Consider the following 24,867-nt stretch of genomic DNA (forward strand, 5'->3'; position numbering starts at 1 on the left):
TTGTTATTTTTCTCTGTCTGCCTGTCATATGTCTTGTCAGTTTTCCTCTGAACCGTCAGGCACCATTATTTGAGCCTGAGTCTGAGGTTGCATTTTCAATTTTATTTGTGATCCTGACCTTTACTTCCCTGTATCCCTCTGTTTTTGGTATGTGACGAGTAGTTTTATTCAGGACCTTACACATTTGAATTCAGGTTTATGTGTGTTTTTCCTGTAGCTATCAAAGTCTGTTATTTGAGTAAGAGTGTTCCTCCCTTTTTAACAGTTCAGTTCTGGAAGAATTGGTTTAATTCTGTATCTCTCTGTCTTGAATGTGCTGTTGATGATACATTATCACTCTCGGTCTCTGTTATGGGAATCCATATTTTTTGTGTTTCTGGCAGTCTCTGCTAGGGGAGAGGTGTTAATATGTTCCCTGTACTTGGTCAATATTAATTTGGTGAGATAAGGTTTAATATATTTATGTTTTTTGAATTGCATTTTCACTAATATTTCTCATTATCCAGTATAATTTATGCATTTTAATTTCATGCCAGTCATTTTCTAGTATTTGAGTGTGATTTCACTTGATATATTTCTGTCTCTTGCATGCGTGCCTTGGTGAAACTTATTTTCAAGCTGTCAGTGTCTGGTATGTTTTATATTTATATGTCAGCCATTTTTCAGTGAATGTGACTTTTATTTTGTGTGTTTTTAGTGCTTTTACTTTTATATATTTTTGCAAATTAGGTAACTGGAAGAGAATCTTAACCTGCAGTCAATCAGTTGTGTGGCACAATCTTGTTACATTTGACTAAGTGTCTAATGTTTACTGCACCTTCAACAGAGAAAATAACTGAGCAAACTATTGGGATTAAAGGGTGACAAGTCCCCAGGACCTGATGGCCTAAGTCCCAGTGTCTTAAAGGAAGTGGCAGTGTAGATAGTGAATGCATTGGCTATAATATTCCAAAATTCCCTGGATTCTGGAAAGGTTCCAGTGGTTAGGAAAGATGCTCACATAACGCCCTTATTCAAAAAGTGGGGGAGGGAGAAAGTAGGAATCTATAGACCAGTTAGTATAACATATGTCTTTGGGAAATTGTTGGAATCCATTATTAAGGAAGAAGTAATGGGGCATTTGGAAAGTCAAAATGCAATCCATCAGAGTCAGCATGGTTTTATGAAGAGTAAATCATGTTTGACTAATTTGCTAGATTTCTTTGAAGATGTGAGAAGCAAAGTGGGTAATGGGGATCCTGTAGATGTTGTATTATCTGGACTTCCAGAAGGCATTTGATAAGGTGCTGCACAAAAGATTAATACGCAAGGTAAGATCACACAAGGTTAGGGGTAATGTATTAGTTTGCATAGAGGATTGGCTAACCAACAGAAAGCAGAGATTCGGGAAAAATGTGTATTTTTCTGGATGGCAAGCTGTAACTAGTGGGGTGCCACAGGGTTTGGTCAATGGGCCCCATTTATTTACAATCTATATTATTGATTAGGATTCAGGGATAGAAGGTCCGATAGCTAAATTTGCAGATGACACCAAAATAGGTGGGAAAGTAAGTTGCAATGAAGAAATAAGAAATTTTCAAATGGATATGGACAGGTTAGCTGAAAGGGCAAATGGAGTTTAACGTAGGTAAGTGTGAGATTATCCATTTTGGTCGGAAGAATAAAAAGGCGGTTTATATTTAATAGAGAGCAACTGCAGAATGCTTCAGTGCAGAGGGTTCTGGGTGATCTCGTGCATGAATCGCTAAAAGCTAATATGCAGGTACAGCAGGTAATAAGGAAGGCAAATGGAATTTTGGCATTTATTGATAAAGGAAAAGTGTATAAAAATAGCCAAGTATTGTTGCAACTGTACAAGGCATTGGTGAGACCGCACCTGGAGTACTGTGCACAGTATTGGTCCCCATTCTTGAGGACCAATGTACTTGCACTGGAGGCGGTTCAGAGGAGGTTCATTAGATTGATTCCAGAGATGTGGGGCTTGTCTTATGAGGAGAGATTGAGCAGTTTAGGCCTATACTCGCTAGAGTTTAAAAGGATGAGAGGAGATCTAATTGAGGTATATAAGATTCCAAAAGGAATCGACAAAATAGACGAGGAGTGGTAGATTCCCCTTGTGAGACACTCTAGAACGAGAGGCTATACTTTTAGGCTAAGGGGTGGTAGATTTAAATCAGTGATGTGGAGCAATTACTTTTCTCAAAAGGTCATGAATCTGTGGAATTCACTACCTCAGAGTGCAATGGATGCCGGGACACTGAATAAATTAAAGGAGGAGATAGACAGATTTTTAATTAGTCATGTGTTGAAAGGTCATGGGGAGAGGGCGGGAAATTGGAGTTGAGGTCGAAATGAGATCAGCCATGATTGTATTGAATGGAGGGGCAGGCTCGAGGGGCTGAATTGCCTACTCCTGCTCCTAGTTCTTATGTTCTTATGCATTACCAATGTATATAGTCCTGCTAATTTTCAGCTGCGTATGTTTAAATTACTACCGTAATACCTGCTTCTTAACTACCGGGCCAGCATTTAATTACTTAGATGCTGTCAATGTTCCATGTATATACTCACAGATGCTTCTTGTGTGTTTGTCTGTGTGTGTGTGTGTGTGTGTGTGTGTGAGTATTTGTGTCTGCAGGTGTGAATTTTTGTGAAAATCTGCATGACTGTGTGTGTCGGAGAGAAAGTGCAAGTTTGTTACTGTGTGCATTCATTTATGCATGTGTGTGTTTGTGCTTCTGTGTGTGTGAGGGCCTGTGTGTATGTTTGTGTGCATGTGTGTGATTTTTTGTGTGTGTGTGTTTGTGTATGTGTGCAACAGATGGTGTGCACATTTGTGTATATGTATGTTTGTCTGTGTGTGTTAGTGCAAGAGCCTGCGAGTGTGTGAATGTTTGTGTGGGAGTGTGCAGGGCTAATTTCCCATTTGTCTTTCTCTGGTACAGGATGCAGCTTTAGAATTAATTTTAATGAAATTTAAGTGTCTACCCTGTGACCATTACCTATGTTGGAATTAATTCCCTAAATCTCAGTTATTATACTGTTTGTGTATCTCAAATTTCTCCTCTGTGTATATAACTCCATTATTATACATGTGAAGGTTTCTTCTGTACATAACATGTATCACATTCATGTTTCTGAAAACTATTTCTCCAATGCATTAATCTATTACTGTTTCCTAGCTCTGTTGCAGATTTTAAAATGAAACTTTGCATTTATCAAAGACCGGTGTTATTCTTTTATTTCATGTGAACTAAGGTATAGCATTCAGGCTGCAACTCGGCAAAAGTATTTGTGAATGATAATGAGACGCTTGAACTCACATGCTGTGTATGTCATATCTGATTGATTCAGTGTGTAATGATCTTACGTTATGAATCATAGTGAGAATATTAAACCGGCATGTGTTGTGTATCCATGACGTATTAATTAAAATTACACTTTCTCTTTATTTTAGATATAGTATGAGATCTTTGGAGGGGGGTTTAATGTGTTCCTCTGTGAGAACCTATGTACATTCTACAGAATAATTTTGTACATTTCAGTCTGTTGCACTATCTGTAGCTAAGACTGCACTCTTCTGAAATGAATGAGGTGCCTTTCAATCTGATAGTATTTGTGGTTTTGGACTGTGATTGATGGACCTACCTTTCTGCGGTGCTTAGTGAGTGTGAATTGGGGAGAAATATTCTGTCTCCCCTGTTGTATTTGACTGTTGCGTTGAACACGTCTATCTGAAACTTGAGATCAATGTGAATCTGATTCCTGCTCTCAGTGATGGTGGAACTGCTGTTCTGTCTGTGCTTTGAACAATAATGTACCTATGCCTACTCGAAGCATAGAGCTGCATGATTATTTAAGATGGGAAATCTATAGCTTGGCATTGGGGCTCAAAGAGAAATGGTGGCCCAATGTTATATAATTTTGAGATTGCAGGTAAATGTGTGTCTGTGCATGTGTGTATGTGTGTGTGTGTGTGTGCGTGTACATTTACCTGCCGGTCTTTAGTATGGGAGAAATTTATTTCTTCTCCACTATTTATATTCCACTATGTGAATGTGGGATCACACTGTATCTTTCACTTTTTAACATCTTACTATGGCGTTTATTTCTTTCCTGCCTGTGAATGGGGATTCCAAAATGCACCTAGTTATTTGTTGCTGTGTGACTGTCTGATTTGTTTTATGAATGTTTGTAATTGATTCTGGGCTTTACTCTGGATCATTGACTCTCTGTAATGCATTTGTGGCTATTATTCAGCACCTGTCAGTGCCTGATTTGTGAGTAAGCATCTTACTTTCACTGTTTCTGACATGTAATGCATATTTTTACTCATTGCCTCTTAGTTACAGGTATGTGGATTTGCATTTTATGTTCTGTATCTGCAATACTGTGAAATGTCAGTGTGATTCATTTTCCTGTTCTTTGTGTCAGGATCAGAAATGTGAGCATGGAAAAATTTGCTGAAACTCAGGTTATTTCAAATGAGTGAGACTTTACTCATTTGCTGTCAATCCCTGGTATGAGAAGGTATGGTTTAGTCTATGCCCATCATATTCTTGTGTGTGAGTATTGTCTTTTCCCATGGTCTGCATGTACCTTGTAGGTCATTGTCGATTTTGCTGTGAACTTGTCAGCCTGTATTACTTAAGTGTGATATTCACATTGCAGCTTTCAATTTAGTGTGTGAGCAAGGACCTCCCCCCACACTAACATCCCCCGCACTACCCCTGACTGTATCTCTTGGTCTTTCATACAGGCTGTTATGTTTTAGTCAGCAACTTATGGGTTTTGATGCATTTTCAGGTCTGACATTACTGTAGCTATCAACATCTGATTTCTCGGTACCCAACCTCTTCATATTTTGAAAAGTCTGTCATTGAAAAATTGATTATATTCAACACCTCTCTATCTCTGGTATGTGTCTGTGGTTTTATTATGTAAGTGTCTGCCCCTCTTACAGGAAGGTAACTTTCTTCTGTATCTGTCAGTCCCTCCTATGAGAGTGGTGTTATGTTATTCACTGTACTTGTCAATATCTGCTTTGTGAGTTAAGTTTTAAACTTTCTTGTTTGTAGTGATCTGTCGATATAACTATTCTGAAAATATTGCTCTGGCATGTGATGTGTATGCGCGTCTGTATTAATGAATAAGTACTTTATCATTACCAGGAGCAGGTGATGGTGTAGTTGTATTGTCATTGGACTAATAATCTGGACAGCCAGGGTAGTGCTCTGGGTTCAAACCCTGACACTGCAGATTTTGGAATTTAAAATCAATAAAAATATGAATCGAATTAATGATCACCACGAAACCATTGTCGATTGTGGTAAAAACCCTTCTGGTTTACTAATATTCTTTAGAGAATGAAATCTGTCGTCCATGTACATGTGACTCTACACCCACCATTAAATGCCCTCTAAAATGGCCTAGCTAGCCACTCAATTGTAACAAATGGCAACAAAAAGATCATCGACAAAGGCAATCTCAGCCCTGTTGATCCTGAGGGACAAGGGCAGCAGATCGATGAGAACACCACCACCTGGAAATTCCCCTCCAAGTGCCTCACCATTCTGAGATGGAACTATGCTGTCATTGCTGGGTCAAAAACCTGAAACTCCATTCCTAACAGCACTGTGGGTGTATCAACACCACAGGGACTGTAGCGGCTCAAGAAAGCAGCTTGTAAACCAACTTCTCAAGGGCAACTAAATGCTGTCCCAGCCAGCGAAGCAAACAACTCAAGGATGAATAAAATAAATGTATGATACTGTGTGGGATCTTTGGTGTTGAGTCTATTGCATTGCTTTATGAATGCTGGGTACATTCAAGGATTAATTCATTGAATTTCAATCAGCTTTATTTCCTGATATTTAAATTACAGCCAATGTTCCATTCTTGTGACATGCATGGAGTGAGCTTCAATTTGATATTGGTTGTGAGTTTGGACTGAAATTGGTGGACCTGCCATTCAGAGGTACTGAGTAGGAGTGTATTGTGATTATTCCAACCATCTCCCCAACCCCCGCCTCCCTTCTGAGCGTTTGACTATTGGATTGAGCACATGTATCTGGTATGAATTCCATTTGATTCTGACTATTTCTGTCCGTGGTGACGGTGGAAATGATGTTCTGTCTGTATCTCTGCACTCTGTGAGTAATATCATACCTGCTGTCAGTAACAATGAGATGGCTGCACTTTTATTTTGGTTGGGAAATCAACAGCTTGAAACCGATCCCTTCATGTATTTGCCTAGAGGAAGAAACATATCTCTTGAAAGTCAAGATCAGCTGAGGCTTTGAAAGAAAATAGATCAACGTAACCTGGCAACTGATAATCAATTTTTATAATGCTCTACAAATCGTAAAGGACAATAAAGAAGTACAGTCCCTGATTCCACTTCAGCACCCTGCTTCGGTACTTTTCAAACATTTGAGTAACATTCAGAAACAGTCCTGTCCTGTCCTCCTCCAAGGATGTCACTACCCGAGGGGACAGGTACATTGGTGCAGGTCAGGTTTCAATTTCCAGCTCCCATTGTAAGAGCCGTCAACAAAAACCAACAGCCGCTGCGACAATGTTTCTTTAACACTTATCACTTGAAAAGCTGGTGCCTGCGATGGGTGATATTTACATGATTGTTCCCCATCCTCACTGTCCGCCTGTTTCCACTGTTCACTGTCCAAATGCCGACAAGTTGCATGAATCAGCAGCTATACTTGGAATATGCATTACAGGTTTGAGGGGAGAAAATCCCAATAGTTTTCAATTGCAGCTTGCTCAGGTTCTGTCTCCCTCAGCAGGGCCACACACAGCCCCAGAAAGGCCTCTCCCCGTCCACCCGCTCACTCCAAGTTCCGGAACACGTTCCCGCACCGCTCCGCCTCTTACAAACAGCCCCCGGTTCCCCCTGAACTTACCCCGAGTCAATGATGATTTCTGTGTCCACACTGACAAACCGGGGCCCTGCTGGAATCAGAACGCTGTTTACTCGCTTACCCGGGCCCTAAGATTTCCATTTCTATCTGTTTGAAACAAAGGTCTCCCGCTCACTGAATGAAAAACTTCAATGGCGGAGTCTGGGAGAAGGGCAGCGCATGCGCTCTTCTAGTCAGGTCTGAGGAGTTGAATGAGGGCAGCAATGCGCATGCGCTTCTCTGGAATTTTACGTCACAGAATCAACATCATTTGCTCCTCCCCTCAGTCAATGTTCTCCAGCTTGAGCATCACAACTGGGGCTGTGTGGAACGTTTCATCTAAGGCAGCATCCTGGTTATCTGAATATCCCTGGTCACCCTTGGTTCTCTGGGCTCGTTACTCCTTCCTCCTTCCTTTCTATTAATTTTCCGTAGATTGTAAATTCAGAAAAAAAATCTAACACTCTGAGACATGGGAGCCGCAGACTGTCTGATTCGCAGATTCCGTGGAGGAACCAATCACATGTGATTTCAGGCTATTATCTGAATAGCTCACATCAAGATGTTTATTCCAGGTGACAATATCAATTATCTGCTCCCGTTCCCTCCGGATCTCCCTGTTTATGTTGCTCCTCTTGGAGCCATTTACTAGCAAAAATTTGCCATGGTGATTGACTTGATTTGGGGGTATGAGCATTTTTATGGGCAGGGTCAGTTTTCAGCATGATGTTATTTAAATGAGGGCAAAAGTTTGTGGTAAAACACAATTTACGCTTGAAATTCCTTGGTCATTTGTACTGAATTGGGTGAATTGTGTTGGAAATAGCAGTGAAAGTGAGTGAGGAGAATGCTGAGGCAGCTTGGAGAGGACATGTTGAGCCTGTACCGGCCCCATTTCAATTTTGAACACCCCCCATAGTCCCACTGTATGTTTCACCACAAACAGGTCTTCCAAGTCTAAATTGGCCATTTCCTGCCTTATTTCACTAAAATCCACTCTCAACCAATCCAAAACATTTTTATTTGCAACTTGTCGATTTCTTTGTCCATAACAAACTTAATCTGTACCGTGTTGTATTTGCTATCGCTAAAATACTCACCCACCGTCACCTCAGCCACCTGTCCGGCTTCATTCCCCCGAATTAGGTCCAGCCATGCACCTTCCCTTTTTGGACTCCCGACATATTGACCTAAAAAGTTCTCCTGTACACATTTCAAAAAATCCACTACGTCCGAGCCCTTAACACTATTTATATCCCAATTAATGTTGGGAAAGTTGACATCACCTGATATAATTACCCTATTGCTATTCTTTTTACACAACTCCACAAACAGTGCACATAGTTGCCCCTCAATTTACCGCTGACTACCTGGGGGTCTATAATTAAAACCTAATAACGTGGTTGCACACTTTTTATTTCTTAGCTCAACCCACAAAGTTTCATTTGATGCATCGTTACTGCAGTAACTGACTCCTTAATTAATAATTCTAAGCCTCCTCCTCTTTTACCCCCTCCGTTGTCTCACCTGAAATTTCAACATCACGGAATATTGAGCTGCCAATCCTGCCCTTCCCTCAACCACGTCTCAGTGATAGCTACTACACCACAATTCCAAGGGTTTCAATCCACACCCTCAACTCATCCGTTTTATCTGCAATACTCCTGGCACTTAAGTTGAGGCCATCCAGCCTTGCCTTACTCCCTTGAAGCTTATTGCAGCTGTACTTCGTCGCTCATGGTTCTTCTACTGGCTTATGATGTGTCCCCATTCTGCTAAAATTCTGTGTCCCCTCCCCCTGCCGAGTTAGTTTAAACTCCTCCCAACAGCACTAGCCTATCGGTGTGTGTGCCTTTCTGTCTCTGCCTCAATCTCCCTCTATCTATCTCTCTCTCACTCACTATTGATTCTTCTCTTTCCTTGCTCTCTTGCTCCCTTTCACACCCACATCTCACTACTTCTGGTGCTGTGAATGTTACTGATGCTGTTACCCATCCTCCATTGATATGCGTGACACCATTAGTGTTCATCCTCTCAGAAATTCAGCTCTGAAATTTCATTTGACTATCTCTAATAAAAAATCGAAGTGTGTTTTGAAAATCTCTGTCACTGCCAGGAATGTGACAATCCGCGAATGCGCGTTAACATATAACTGGCCTGCTCTGGTTGTTGAGGTAGGGGTACATTGCAAACTGTGAAATTGTGACCTGTCAGTTCAAGAGGAGCAACATAAACAGGGAGATCCGGAGGGACCGGGAGCAGATAATTTATATTGTCACCTGGAATAAACATCTTGATGTGAGCTATTCAGATAATAGCCTGAAATCACATATGATTGGTTCCTCCACGGAATCTGCGAATCAGACAGTCTGCGGCTCCCATGTCTCAGAGTGTTAGATGATTTTTTTCTGAATTTACAATCTACGGAAAATTAATAGAAAGACGAGCAAAGTTCGAAAAGAGGGGCAATTCTGTCCTGAGACCCTTACATTTGATACTAGTTTCAGCCTGTGAAGGTGCAGATGTGAACATTGTGTAAGGGAGCGTTGGAAATGGGCGGGCGAGTCAGAGGAATGAAACTGTGTTTGTGTGTCCGTGCTGATCATGAGGTTTCCGAGACCCGCTTGCCTAAAATAAAAATATTTCCCTTCCAAAAATTCCACCTGTTCCCCAGCTTAACCCCGAAGTGAGATTTCAAGAGCATTTCTGAGTTGTTTTCTAGATTTCAGTCTAAGAGTAGAGGACATGTCAGAGATCGGGTGAAGGAGCCGCAGTAAATCAGGTTTAAATCGAAACTGGAGCCTTCAATTCGCGTGAAATATTTTCGACAGCAAACATTACAATGTCAGAGATAAGAAGGATTTAGTCTGGGACACTGGAGAGCCGGAATTTCCATGGAATTGGGGAGTTTGTGAGGAGAGAAAAACACAGAGAGGCAGCAGCAGCCTGGAGCTGACAGCAGCCTGTCTCCGCCCCGTCCGCTCGCTGCCTTTAAGTTGCTCAGTGCCGCCACCAGCGGCTTCATTTCTGAGCCCGTTCACATTGACAGAGACACTTTTGTGCAGAGTCCCGGAACATGACCGATACTGCAGCCGCCGAAACGGCTCCTCCAGCCGCTCCCGCCGCCCAGGTCAAGACTCCCAAGAAGAAGAAGAAGGCGGCTCCACGGAGCAGTGCAGCCGGTCCCAAGCTGGGCGAGCAGATCCTCAAGGTTGTGGCGGATTGCAGCGATCGCAAGGGGATGTCGCTGCCCGCGATCAAGAAGGCGCTGCGCGGCAAAGGGCTGGATGTGGAGAAACTGGGCTCCCAGATCAAGCAAAGCATCAAGAGGAATGTGAAGAATGGCTTCCTGGTTCAGGTCAAGGGCACGGGCGCCTCGGGCTCCTTCAAAGTCCCTAAGAACACAACCCCGGGGAAAGTGGGAAAGAAGGCGAAGGTAGCAGCTGGCAAGAAATCTCCAGTGAAGAAAGCGGCAGCCAAGAAGGTGACAGCAAAGAAAGCAACGGCCAAGAAAACAGTCAAGAAAGCAACGGCCAAGAAGACTCCAGTCAAGAAAGCAGCGGCCAAGAAATCCCCAGCGAAGAAAGCAGCGGCCAAGAAAACAGCCAAGAAGGCGGCAACTCCCAAAAAGCCGGTGAAGAAAGCAGCCCCCAAGAAAAAGTCTCCGGCCAAGAAGGTGACGGGCGTCAAAAAAGTGGCGAAAGGGAAGGCCAAGCCCAAAGGGAGATAAGCAAAGACAGGAAAGAAGGGAAAGATCCCGAGCAAATTGTAAACCTCTGAACCCAAAGGCTCTTTTCAGAGCCACCCACATTTCACATGAAAGAGCTGATTCCCTGATCATTTGATCCCTGTCTCCGCGCTGGGAGCAGTTTTCAGATGGAAATGTTTCTTTATCCTTCCACTTAAATCCTATTTTCCCGCTCACTCACTGACACACTCTCCACCCGTCCCCTCCCGCACTGTGCAATAAGACACAGGGATATCCTTACAGCTCCCTATCCGGAATGTGTCCCAGTGCATTCAATGTTTATCTTTCCTTTATTCACATTTTCAAGGTGAGAGTCAGCAATGGAGTGAGCATCGCTCAAATGTCCCGTCTCACAACTAAGGCCCATACCTGTTGTTTCTCTAATTCTGTTGGAAGAGATGTTAGGGAATTTCTAAATCCCTTTTGGCAGCCTGGAGGGGAGGGTTCGGGGGATAGTCTAGAGTTGTGTTGGTATAGAATAGGAGAGGGATTGAAATAGATGCAAACATTTGACTCTTGATTGAAATGCAGTATCGAGGGGGGAATATTACTGAGAGGATTGGATTTAATACATTCGATTTTCAAAATAGCTGGTTTATGATGTTGAAGTATTTCAGTTACGTTTAAAGTTTTCTGTTCAGCTCTCTTCAGAATTTGATAACTAAATGTACTTCGGGCTGGCAGGAGGAGGGACTGTCTGACCAGAGACATTGCCCTGACTGTCACTCAGGCTGTCTCGCCCCGCCTCTGACACACACACACACACTCTCTCTCTCTCTCTCTCTCTCTCCCTTCCTCAGTCAGGTCGGGGCGGGCTGTATAAAAGCGGAACGTGAAGCAGCTCCCAACTCATTCAGCAGCGATTTGACTGAAGAAGAATCATGTCTGGCCGAGGGAAAGGAGGCAAAGGACTGGGGAAAGGCGGAGCAAAGCGGCACCGCAAAGTGCTTCGTGATAACATCCAGGGCATCACCAAACCAGCCATCCGCCGCCTGGCTCGCCGTGGCGGTGTCAAGCGCATTTCGGGCCTGATCTACGAGGAGACCCGCGGGGTGCTGAAGGTTTTCCTGGAGAATGTGATCAGGGATGCTGTCACCTACACCGAGCACGCCAAGCGGAAGACGGTCACCGCCATGGATGTGGTGTACGCTCTGAAACGCCAGGGCCGCACTCTCTATGGATTCGGCGGCTGAACAAATCGACCCGACTCTATAACAAAACCCAAAGGCTCTTCTAAGAGCCGCCCACAACCTCACATTGAGAGCAGTGACTTCAGAGCTGGAGAGGGAAAGCGAGATGTAGTTTTATATAAACACAGCCTTTCCATCTGCGCATTTTCCATTAACAATATGATCGTGAGTCACACAAGTTTCATGGTTTAATTTAGTTCGGTTTTCAGGAATTCGTTTCCATGATTCCTGCCGAAACTCGATTCAAAGCTTGACTGAGGAACACGACAGCTCCCAAACTAACACCGAGTTCACAAGATAAAGGCCATCATTTATTACACTTTAATCAGGAGTAACTATTTTGAGACACATCATTCTCGCTTCTTCGCCCCATTATCACCCTGTCTTTTTTCTTCGCCATCTGTTCCTGGGTCGTTGAGACATGACAGGGTGTGGGGGGTACCAGTATACCAGCTTTAAATGGATTAGCCTGTACCGATGCAGCATGTTGTCTGGTTCCAGGGAGCACTGAACAACTTTATTCTGGCCTGTATCAGGGCGATCAATGAAATAACCCGAATTTAAACGGGAATGTCAGGCGAATATTGAGAGGCTGATAGAAAAATCTGACTACACTTAATCACCTCGATTCTGCATCTCAGGACGGACGGAAGGGTGAAGTGGATGATCTGCTTTTGGTGCATGGTTTGGACTGCGAAGATGCATTTACGCACATTGTGGAAGATAGATCAAATATGTAAACTTAGATATTAACTTGATTTACAGAAAGGGTGCGCAATCCGCACACCCACATCGCCTCCCCCAGCCATAAAACACTAGAAACAAGAGCCAAGCCATTCTCTCTATAACATCTATAGGGCTTTGACATGAATAAACCGATAAGGTTGATCAGTTTTAAATGTGAGACCCAAAATTCCGCCCATCAATAGGAGTTTTATTCCAGCCTGCTGTAAACCGATCAGGGAATGAATGAGAATTTAATCCACGTTCAAAAGCAGGAAGTCGGAGCTGGGACCGAAATGGGGCTCGCAAACATTGAGACCTTGTGATATTTGTCCATTCAGATTGATTTTATCTGCCTTCAAACTAGGTTTATTTTAATGTCAGTTACTCGTCCCTTTGAAATTGGCGGGCATTGTGAAATTGATGAACTGTCAGTTTCTGCTCCACCAATCAGGGCCCAGGAATCCATGCAGCCCGCTGCTCCTTTCAAATTTCTCGGCGGGATTGCGCTGCATCCAATCAGGACAGGAGGGAGGTGACGGACATGTCTTAAATAGACAGACACAGAGCGGCTTGATCATTCTCAGAGTCTGTGTTCCACAGCGTTTGTTATCATGGCCAGGACCAAGCAGACAGCGCGCAAGTCGACCGGAGGGAAAGCTCCCCGCAAGCAGCTGGCTACCAAAGCTGCCCGCAAGAGCGCTCCAGCCACGGGCGGCGTCAAGAAGCCCCATCGCTACAGGCCCGGCACTGTGGCTCTGCGGGAGATCCGCCGCTACCAGAAATCCACCGAGCTGCTGATCCGCAAACTGCCCTTCCAGCGCCTGGTGCGAGAGATCGCTCAGGACTTCAAGACCGACCTGCGCTTCCAGAGCTCGGCCGTCATGGCCCTGCAGGAGGCCAGCGAGGCTTACCTGGTGGGGCTCTTTGAGGACACCAACCTGTGCGCCATCCACGCCAAGCGAGTCACCATCATGCCCAAGGACATCCAGCTGGCCCGCCGCATCCGCGGGGAGCGCGCCTAAAAACCCGACCCCCAGCACCATGTGCAACAAAGGCTCTTTTAAGAGCCACCAAGTCGGTCAGAGAAAGAGCTGCGATCTATTGTTAAAAGACGCCACCTCTTCTGCATATAATTTTCATTGTATTTCACCCTATACCTTTCCTTTGCTACATTTGTTGGGCTTTGGAGAACATTTGAAAGACGGTTATTTTATTATTCCAGGAACGTTTTCCCAAGTAGTGACAATTGAGGAAAACACACATCCCATTGGCTTCTGCACGTTATCAGTTACATCTCTGTTTGAGTGACCAATGTGGAGGGTCCACGCATTGACTTATCTTATACCTTTGGGAGGAATGGCGGTGCGATCAATGCTTATTGGTCCATTTTATTACAGCTGGTAATGTTCCTTTATATTACCAATCAGATCTCTGCTTGATTCACCAACGTGGAGACGTCACGTGGTTGACTTCCTAAAGTAATGGCGCGAAATCGTCAGTTACTAACCCATTATATATTTCAAATTTGGAAAGACCGCACTGAAATCGTAATAGCTAATTCCCTTTTTAAATTATAACAATGCACGATTCACCCAACTCTTTCCATCTTTTGGACATCCTGCAGCTTACCTGTATCTGTTAGTTTCTGACTTTTGAGTGCGGAGTTTCATGTCTCTGACATGAAGCAGAAATTAAAGCGCCAATTTTGCAGGAACCGAGCCTTTGTTTTATTGAACATTGAAAAGCCCGACGAAACGTATGTAAAACGAATAATTAATTTGATACAGAATATTGCCTTAACATATAACACAGTCATTTCCATTTTTTAAAAGATTGGTCTCCCTTATTGCACTATATCATATTTGGTCACAAGCCCCAAATTCGCTTTTAAGATCCGGAATCCATTCGGGTTTAATCTCGGACCTTTTTTCCAGTCCTCTTTCTCTTTGTTCAACATATTCTGGCATGTGAATATGGGCTTTTGTTAGGACTCTCTGCACCTTGTATATCATTGTCCGTTCTTTGAATATGATGCTCACTTTTCAACTTTTTAATGTAGCATGTGAACATGGATTTTAATCAGGACTTATCAGTTGTTGACTGTGTATAAGTGTCATATTCATTCTGTATGTATCAGCCTCTGGTGCTGTGTATGAATGTTGCTAACCTTTGTTATGTGCCTGTTGTGGTTCTGTATATGGCTGCAGAATTAATACTCTAAATGTAAATTTTGGACCCTGTGGGCATTGAATTCGTTTTTTTCTTTCACCATATCTGTTAAGAATTGATGAGTTGTGTGTTTTATTAAGTGTTTTCAGTTACTTGAATACTGTGATAGAGTTGAATTAATCCTGTACCCATCAGTGTGTTGCATTGTATGTGGATGAATACATTTTGCCCTCTGTGTAGTACTCTGTACCTGCTATGTATGGAAGAGTGCATTCATTCTATCTGCAATATTTTCTGGTACTATCCGTGAGAGAGGGATTCCATCTGAATCTATCAATATCTGGAACTAAATGTGAGAATGAAGTTGATACGGATCCAGCCAAGCTGTTTGAGAACAATATTTTTTTGTGTGTCAGTCAATCTGGGCAATTTTATGTCATTGTGGGTTTTTGGCTCTGCGTCCTTAAGACTTTTCTAAAAAGATTTGTGTATGTCTGTGGCTCCTGCTCTCCATTTAATTCCCTGCTACTCTATATGTGGTTGAATAATGCATTGCTTCCAAATATATTGTTAGTTTCTTGCTCTATATTTATTAGTCCCTTAAATTGATGGAGTGTGTATTCACTCATTTAGCTGACAGTGAGTGTGATTCATTCAAATTATCCCTGCATCTGCTATTGCATGGGAATGTGCCACTCTCTGCATGTCTTTCAGTGCCTAGTACAATGCATGATTTTGGGATTAAATTGTACATGACAGCGTCGGGTAAGGTATGTGTTTGTGGAGTTATTTCTATGATGTTATGGCCTCTATGATTCTATATGAATGAGATTATTTTGGTATCCTTCAGTTTCAGGTAGGCTAAGTGAATGTGGGGTTCATTATTTATCTTTCAGCCTTGGTGCTTTCCAAGAGTAAGTACTAAGGGTAAACAAGAAGTGTTCAGAGAACTTACATTATGATTCTTAGTGAGAATATTGATATGGCACATGTTGTGTATTAAGGTCTGTATTCATTAAAATTATATTTTACCTTTATTTCAGATATTGTATGAGATCTTTGGTGTGTAATTTAATATGTTCCTCTGCGTGGCGTCTGGGTACATTCTTAGCTTCACATATACAGCTGATTGAAATGCACAGATTTAATGCTAAGACTCCACTCTTGTGAAAGGAATGGATTGTCTTTCAATCTGAAAAAGTTTTGGGCCAGGATTGATGGGCCTACCATTCTGTGACACTCATTGAGTTTGAATTGGGGATCATATTCTGTCTCCCCTGTCGTGTTTGAATGTTGTATTGAACATGTCTGCCCATTTTTGGTTTAACCTATAACATGGGTTCTACCAATGTTATAGCCATAAGTTATATTCTGTAGTTGCATAGGAGTTCAAAAATGGTACTCAATCTGTAGCTCTGTGAAAACAATTGTGAATAGCTACATCACCTTCAATCAACTATATAGCCTCAAATGTAATTGATGCAGTTTGTAGTCAAGGAATTACCATTGTACCTTTATTCATGCAGAGCTTTTCATAGAATCACAGAATCACACAGTGCAGATGAGGTCCTTCAGCCCATCGAGACTGCAACAACACGTGAGAAACAGCTGACCTACCTACCTAATCCCATTTATCAGCACTTGGCCCCTTAGCCTTGAATGTGATGATGTGCCAAGTGCTCATCCAAGTACTTTTTAAAGGATGTGAGGCAACACACCTCCACCACCCTCCCAGGCAGCGCATTCCAAACCGCCACCACCCTCTGGGTAAAAATTTGTTCCTCACATCCTTCATAAACCTCTTGCCGCTCACCTTGAACTTACGCCCCCTTGTGACTGACTCTTCAGCCAAGGGGAACAGCTGCTCCCTATCCACCCTGCACATGCCTCTCATAATCTTGCACACCTCGCTCAGGTCGCCCCTCAGCCTTCTCTGCTCCAACGAAAACAACCCAAGACTATTCAACCTCTCTTCATAACTTAAATGTTTCATCCCAGGCAACATCCTGGTGAATATTTTCTTAGACTGCTATGAAATATATAGCCCTGACTAAATTCTGAGGTACTGCATTGCAATTTATTAAGTAACGTACAGTGAGCTATCTTTTTTCTGTTCTGGCTAAGAAGATTTAAGTAATATCTGATGAGAATGAAAGAGAGAGTATGATATTTGTTGTGTTTTCTTTTAATCCTTTGATTGGTCTGCTGGATTATATGGTAGATGGAAATATAAACCATATTAAGACTCTCCGGAGCAGTTTGTCTTTTGGATTGAACAGTTGTCTCTTCCCTTTGAAACAGTGTGGGAATGAATAATTATTTACTCGTGACAGTGGACATAATGACCTGGCAGCATCTCTGTTCTCTGTGAACGATGCTGCAAGTATCTTGTGTTGGAACAAGCTCACTTTTCATCTTGCTTATGTTATAACTTTTATAGTTGTCACTATTATGTATCCACCTTAGTTACTAGCCTCATCTGTCGATGCATAGCATTGTTTGTGAGCTGAGATTTGTTCACTTCTTTTTAAATTGATCATTTCAACCATTTTATGTTTACCATTGTTTCCACTGCATATTAATTTATTAATTTGCAGGCCTGTACTATTATTTGAGTAATGTTTTCATTTTTAAAAATGATGCTGAATTTCACTTTCATAACATATGGGTGAAAAGATTATTTTGTCATCTTATTGGAATTGGGATCCCCCTTCTTTGCTGCAATTAATTCTATGAATTGCATGTAAAGTCACTGGGATCCATTTAGGTATTTTAACCTGTATCAAATATATTATTTTCGCTGGAATGGAAGTGTGAAGTTGGTCTGTAACTCTCAGGATTTGTTTGTAATTACACTGCACGTTAATTTTTGCTGTGAGTGACTGACTGTTTAGAAAATCCACCCATGTCATTTTTTTTTTTAGCATAAGATGTGTTTCATTCTCTATTTTACAGTTTTGTTTTATAAATGAATGTAAGTTCTGTATAATTGTGTGCATTTTCAGGTATGTGAGTATGATTAGTTTTTATTCTCCTGTTGTATTTATTAATTTCTAAGATGCCAAAATGTGATTTTGACATGGTGCCTGTCAGTTACTGGTAAGTGAGTGCTAGTGTTACACTGTCCCTGTGAATATCTGTTGTATGAGCATTACTTTGTAGCACTTCATTACTTGCAAGTGACTTTTTTTTCTCCCTCTTTGTGGCATGTGAATGTGAATATGTGTGTTGCTCTTACTTGGCATTTGACAGTTTTGTTACGTGTCTGGTAAGTTAATGTGAATTTACACTCTTTCTTTTTCAGTTTTTAACATGTAAACATGTATTTGAGACTGATTCCCAATCTCTGGCATGAAAATTAGGAAATACCATAAATGTTTCAGTTTTTTATTCTGGATGTGTCACAAATATTCTTTAACCATTCTTCTCTTGTAAAGAAATTCTAAGATTTACTCAGATTCTCTTAGTAATGTTATGAAATTGTGTGATTATTGAACTGTGTGTAAGCCTGTCTGTGTGTGTGCACCTGTCTGTGTGTGTGTGGGTGTGTGTGTGGGTGTGTGTGCCTGTTTATGCTCCTTTTGTCTATCTTATGTGTGAATGGACTTTTCTCTCTATCTGTCATTTTTCAATATGTACATGTGCACATTGACTGGCACTCACAAGTATCTGGCATGCTGGTAAAGGTACATTTTGTACATATCCAGTTTTAGCTTTTCCCTTAGGATAGCCTTGGCTTTAAGTTGTAATATTCAGCTTCTGGTATGGAAGTGTGCATGTTACCCGTACCTGACCCTTTCAGATATGAGAGTGTGGTATTCAAATTGTCTGCTCGTTTCTAGCCTCTGATGTGAGCATTTTTACTTTTGTTAAAGTTAGCATTTTTAATGAGACTCTGCATTTACTGTGAATTTCAGTATCTGATCTACGATTGTGGATTTTAATCAGTCCTGATTTGTTTCTGTTTGGGATTGATATCTCTGTTATAGGAGTGATATATTCCATTCTGTTATTGTCACTTTCTAATGAGGTGAACGATCCTTTTTGATCAGAATCTGTTTAATTTTGGTGCCTGAATATGGGATTTCCTTTGCAATTGTCAGATTTTGACATGAAGGAATGTTTATAATCTGTAGCAAAAGCAAAAACAAAATATCTACAGGTGGATGCTTGAAATCTCAAGAAAAAGGAAACACAATTGCTGGAAATACTGAGCAGGCCAGACAACATCTGTGGAGTCAGGAGCTGAATTACCCTCCACCTGAAAATTCTGACATCAGAAAAGGTCATTGAACTGTCATGTTCACTCTCAGCCTTTCTGAACAGGTGCTGGCTTCCTTGCTGAGTATTTCCTGCATTGTTGGTGTTTCTTCCTACCCTTGTACGTGTTAATTTCCAACAAGTGAATATGGCATCACTGTGCACCTGCCAATGTCTGACAAATATGTTTCACTTCAATTCTGACAGGGTTTCAACGTAGAATTTGGTGTGCGTGTGTGCACATGTGCATGTTTCTAGAATGGTAGAATTTTTTTTTTTCTGCACTTTTCATAGAATGCTATGCGAATGTCAGTTCCCCCTGTATCTGTCACTTTTTAACATGTTACTATGAGTCTTATTGTTTACCTGTCTGTGAATGGGGATTTTAAAATGCACCAAGTTATTTGCTGCTGTGTGACTGATTTCTTTTATACATGTTTGGAATTAATTATGGGTTTTTAAAAAATATATATACTTTATTTATAAAACATCTGAAAGAAAATTTCTAAATCGCCATCACAAGAAGTGAAAACAGATTCAACTTTTAGACATGGATCACGAGATGCTTCAATACATTCAATGAATATTACAATCATTTCAATATGGTCATTACAGACAGTCAGACAGCGCAATGATATTGGAGTTATCAACATACATCATGTTGCACACTTGAGGTGTTACAATACTATTACTATTCAATGCAGATATTTTTTGTGAGCAGTACAGCTTTACTCTGGGTATTTAACTCTCTGTAATGCACTTGTGGCTATTACTCTGCAGCTGCCAGTGACTGACATGTGAGGATGCATTTTGCATTCACTGTTGCTGACATGTAATGCATATTTTACTACTTAACTCTCAGTTACTGGTATATAGATGTGCTGATTTTATTCTGTATCAGTAATTCTGTGATATGTCAGTTTGATTCATTTTCCTGTTGTTTGGGTCAGGGTCAGAAGTATGATCATGGAAAAATAAATATGTTGAAACTCTTAGGCTATTTTAAATGAATGAGAATTTAATTATTTGCTTTCAGTCCCCGGCATGAGAATGTGCCCTATGCTTATCATATTCTTGTAGGTGAGTATTGTCTTTCCTCCAGGTCTTTATGCACCTTGTAGGTCATTGTCGGTTTTGCCGTGAACATGTCAGCCTGTATTACTTGAGTGTGATGTTCACATTGCAGCTTTCAATTTAGTGTGTGAGCATAGACCATTCGTTCCCTCCTCCCAACCCCTCAACCCAAACCTACAGATTTTGATGCATGTTCATGTGTGATTTTAGCGTAGCTATCAACTTCTGCTTTCTGGGTACCCATTTTCTTCTTATTTTGAAAATTCTGATGTGGAAAAAAGGATTTTATTCTGCACCTCTCTATCGCTGGTATGTGTCTGTGGTTTTACAATGTAAGCATCTGCCCCTGTCATGGGAATTCAGGTTTCTTCTGTATCTGTCAGTCTCTCCTATGAGAGCGGTGAAATGTTATTTGCTGTACTTGTCAATATCTGCTTTGTCAGTTAAGGTTTAACCTATCTTGTTTGTAGAGATCTGTTGATATAACTATTAGTGAGAATATTGCTCTGGCACGTGATGTGTATGTGTGTCTGTCTTAATGAATATGTACTTTATCATTATCAGGGGAGGCGATGGTGTGGTGATGTTGTCATTGGGCTATTAATCCAAAGACCTAGGGTAATACTCTGGGGACACGGTTTCGAATCCTGCCGAGGTTTGGCGGATTGTGAATTCAATAAAAATCTGGAATTAAAAGAATAATGGTGACCATTGTCGATTCTTGTAAGAATCCATCTGGTGCACTAATGCAGGAAACCTGTTGTCCTTACCTGGTCTGGCCGACATGCGGTGTTGTGTTAGACCCACTTGGCCACACAGTTGTAATAAACTGCTAAAAAGTCACAAAAATGGAATGGAATCAGATGGACCACCCGACATTGAGTGAGGCACCGGAAACAAAAACGACTAAACTCAGCCCCGTTGACCCTGAGGGTAGATGGGAACACCTCCAGCTAGAATTTCCACTCCAAGTCACTCCACCATCCTGACTTGGAAATATATCCTGTTCCTTCACTGTTGCTGGGGAAAAAATTTGGAATTGACTCCCTAACAGCACTGTGGGTGTACCTACACCACGTGGACAGCAGGGGTTCAAGAAAGCAGCTCACCACCACCTTCTCAAGGGCAACTAAATGGTGGCACAGCCAGCAAAGCCACATCCTGTGAATGAATTTAAAAAAAGATATTATATGGGATCTTTGGTGTTGAATTTATGGTGTTGCTTTATGAATGCTGGGTGCACTGAAGGATTAATTCTGTAAATTTCAATCAGCTTTAATACCTGGTATTTAAATTACAGGCGATGTTCTACTCTTGTGACATGAAAGGGCTGCCCTTCAATCTGATAATGGCTGTGATTGTTGACTGCAATTGGTGGACCTGCAATTAAGCAGTACTGAGTAGGAGTGTACTGTGGTAAAATTATTCCACCTCCCCTGAGTGTCTGACCATTGGATGGAGCATTTGTACCTAGTTTTGAGATCAATTTGAGCCTGACTATTTCTGTTCTCGGTGATGGTGGAGCTGATGTTCTGTCTGTATCTCTGCACTCTCGGAGTAACATCGTACCTGCTGTCAGTTAGAAAGAGGTGGCTAGACTTTTATTTTTCCTGGGATATCATCAGCTTGAAACTGATCCTTTCATTGATTTGCCTGGGGGAAGAAACAAAAGTCTTATAACTCAAAATCAGCAGAGGACATTGAAAGACAATAGGTCAACGTAATCTTTCAACTGACAATAAATAAAAAAATATACATCTAGATGCAAAACATAACGAAACAATAAAAACTACAGTGTCTGATTCCACGTCAGCAACCTGCTTTGGTAGTTATCAAGCAATTGAGTGACACTCAGAAACAATCCACATCTGTATGGCTCCAAGGGTGACACTCCCCGAGGAAACAAAGACAGTTCAGATTTCAATATCCTGCTCCTAGCCGGTGCTAAAATGTTTATATCTTAATAGCTGGTGCCTCCAATACGTGTCCCCTACATGGTTTCTCTCCTCCTTACTCTCTGCCTGTTTCGACTGTTCACTGTCCAAATGCCGACAAGTTGCATGAATCAGCAGCTATACTTGGAATATGCATTACAGGTTTGAGGAGAGAAAATCCCAATAGTTTTCAATTGCAGCTTCCTCAAGTTCTGTCTCCCTCAGCAGCGCCACAGACAGTCCCATAAAGGACTCTCTCCGTTCAACCGCTCACTCCAAGTTCCGGAACACGTTCTTGCTCCGCTCCGCCTCTTACAAACAGCCCCCGGTTCTCCCTGAACTTACCCCGAGTCAATGATGATTTCTGTGTCCACACTGACAAACCGGCGACCTGCTGGAATCAGAACGCTGTTTACTCGCTTACCCGGGCCCTAAGATTTCCATTTCTATCTGTTTGAAACAAAGATCTCCCGCTCACTGGGCGCATGCGCTCTTCTAGTCATGTATGGGGAAACTGAAGGAGGTCAACAATGCGCACGCGCTTCTCTGGAAGAGACGTCACAGAACAAACGTCATTTGCTCCTCCCCTCAGTCAATGTTCTCCAGCTTGAGCATCACAATGGGTCTGTGTGGAACGGGCAGAGTTTCAGGCAGGTGGACGACTCCTGTATGAAGCTCAAACTGATATCGCTCCCTGCAGCATCTTTGCTGTTCATTCACAGGTTTAGCAAATCAATCCGCCCAGTGAATCTATGTGTTTGCTGTGACCAGGCAGAAGTTAATGTCTGGTCTTAAAATCACTGTTTAATAAAATCAGTTTGAACCTCTCAGTCACTGAGTGTCAATTCGAACATTTTTTATCCAAAGTTTACAGAGAGCTCCAGAGGTTATGGATCATTACATTTCGGATACTATTCACCTCACCCACTGGCATTACTTCTGTGTGTGTGATAGAAATGTGTCTCCCTCTGGCCCAGTATTAGCTGGAGCTGAATCACGTCATCTCTCACCTCTGTGGGTCTGTCAGTTTTAAATTAGTTTTCCCGATCAGGTTCAGCATCTTCGGTCTTTCAAAAAGAAAAACTCTCAATCTTCTAATTTCCAATGATTAAAAGTTCAACTTGTTTATGATTCCCTCATCAGTCAACAGCATCATTTCTGGAATCTAGTCAGGAAAATTCACTGAATAATTTCAAGAGAATTATATCCCTCTCTGGTTCTAAAGGATGTTTGGGACAAAATTATTAATTCTCATATTTTTATATTCTATTGAAATACAGATGATCTGTATGCCTCTATCCGATGATAGATATGAGGGCCACTCATTGCTATATTGACACGTGGTAGCAATAGAGAGAGCGATTTCTCTGCCTCTCCCTCCCTTGCTCCTTCTATCTCCTTCAATCTTGCTCCCTCTCCCCCCTATCTCGCGACTTCTGGTGCTGTGCAAGTTACTAATGTTAATGATAGGTCAATATACACTGGCAATGTGAACACTCCCCCCGTGTTATGAGTCAGAATGTCACTGTTCCTTCTCCTCTCGGAAATTCAGGCCTGACATTTGATCTGATTTCAAAATTGATTTCACCCGAAGGAGAGTCACACTGACTCGAAAAGTTGACTCTGTCTTCCTCTCCACAGAGGCTCTCAGAGCTGCTGAGTTTTTCCAGCTATTTTTGTTTTTCAGATTTCCAACACCTGCACTATTTTGCTTTTATTTCATCGGTTCATCTCCAATCAAAAATCGAAGCGAGCTCTGAAAAGCCCTTTCATTGTCAGGAACTTGACTATGCGCGAATTTGTGTTCATATATAACTGGCCCGCTCTGGTTGTTGAGATTGGGGTACATTGCAAACTGTGAAATTTTGACCCGTCAGTTCAGTAGGAGCAACATAAACAGGGAAGTTTGGAGGGACCGGGAGCAGCTAATTTGTATTGTCATCAGAAATAAACATCTTGATGTGAGCTTTTCAGACAATAGCGTGAAATCATATATCACAGAATCACACACAGTGCAGAAGAGGCCCTTCGGCCCATCGAGTCTGCACTGACACGTGAGAAACACCTGACCTACCTACTTAATCACATTTACCAGCACTTAGCCCATAGGCTTGAATGTTATGACGTGCCAAGTGCTCATCCAGGTACTTTTAAAAGGATGTGAGGAAACCTGGCTCCACCACCCTCCCAGGCATCGCATTCCAGACTGTCACCACCCTCTGGGTTAAAAAAGTTATTCCTCACAGTCGCCATGAACCACCTGCCCCTCACCTTGAACTTATACCCCCTTGTGACTGACCCTTCAACTAAGGGGAACACCTGCTCCCTATCCATACTGTATATGCCCCTCATAATCTTGTACACCACGATCAGGTCGCCCATCAGTCTTCTCTGCTCCAACGTAAACAACACTAGACTATCCAACCTCTATTCATAACCTAAATGTTTCATACCAGGCCACATCCTGGTGAATCTGCTCTGCACCACCTCCAGTGCAATCACATCCTTCCTATAATGTGGCCACCAGATTGTACTCCAGCTGTAGCCTCACCAAGGCTCTATACAACTCCAACATGACCTCCCTACTTTTGTAATCTATGCCTCGATTGATTAAGGCAAGTGTCTCATATGCCTTTCCCCCACCCCACTAACATGACCCTATGCCTTCAGAGATCTAGGGACACACACGCCAAGGTCTCTTTGTTCCTCAGAACTTCCTAGTGTCATGCGGTTCATTGAATACTTCCTTGTCAAATTACTCCTTCCAAAGTGTATCACCTCACACTTTTCACGGTAAAACTCCATCTGCCTCTTATCTGCCCATTTGACCATCCCATCTATATCTTCCT

At 42.0% G+C, this 24,867-nt stretch overlaps 3 protein-coding genes across 3 annotated transcripts; all 3 read left to right on the forward strand.

Annotated features, from left to right (window-relative positions):
* The first annotated feature begins 9,993 nt into the window (after positions 1–9,993).
* LOC144672418 (histone H1-like) lies at positions 9,994–10,647 on the forward strand. The gene has a single exon (XM_078534263.1). The coding sequence runs from the start codon at positions 9,994–9,996 to the stop codon at positions 10,645–10,647; it is 654 nt and encodes a 217-aa protein (XP_078390389.1).
* Positions 10,648–11,546: 899 nt separating this feature from the next.
* LOC144672383 (histone H4) lies at positions 11,547–11,858 on the forward strand. Its single transcript, XM_078534228.1, has one exon. The coding sequence runs from the start codon at positions 11,547–11,549 to the stop codon at positions 11,856–11,858; it is 312 nt and encodes a 103-aa protein (XP_078390354.1).
* Positions 11,859–13,192: 1,334 nt separating this feature from the next.
* Positions 13,193–13,603, forward strand: LOC144672361 (histone H3). Its single transcript, XM_078534207.1, has one exon. The coding sequence runs from the start codon at positions 13,193–13,195 to the stop codon at positions 13,601–13,603; it is 411 nt and encodes a 136-aa protein (XP_078390333.1).
* The last annotated feature ends 11,264 nt before the right edge of the window (positions 13,604–24,867 follow it).

The sequence above is a fragment of the Cetorhinus maximus genome, chromosome 38 (genome assembly GCF_964194155.1).
Source record: "Cetorhinus maximus chromosome 38, sCetMax3.hap1.1, whole genome shotgun sequence".
Lineage (NCBI taxonomy): Eukaryota > Metazoa > Chordata > Chondrichthyes > Lamniformes > Cetorhinidae > Cetorhinus > Cetorhinus maximus.

What these genes read in the sequence shown, in the direction of transcription:
- LOC144672418 (XM_078534263.1), top strand. Translation starts at nt 9,994, where the DNA reads ATGACCGATACTGCAGCCGCCGAAACGGCTCCTCCAGCCGCTCCCGCC.
- LOC144672361 (XM_078534207.1), top strand. Translation starts at nt 13,193, where the DNA reads ATGGCCAGGACCAAGCAGACAGCGCGCAAGTCGACCGGAGGGAAAGCT.
- LOC144672383 (XM_078534228.1), top strand. Translation starts at nt 11,547, where the DNA reads ATGTCTGGCCGAGGGAAAGGAGGCAAAGGACTGGGGAAAGGCGGAGCA.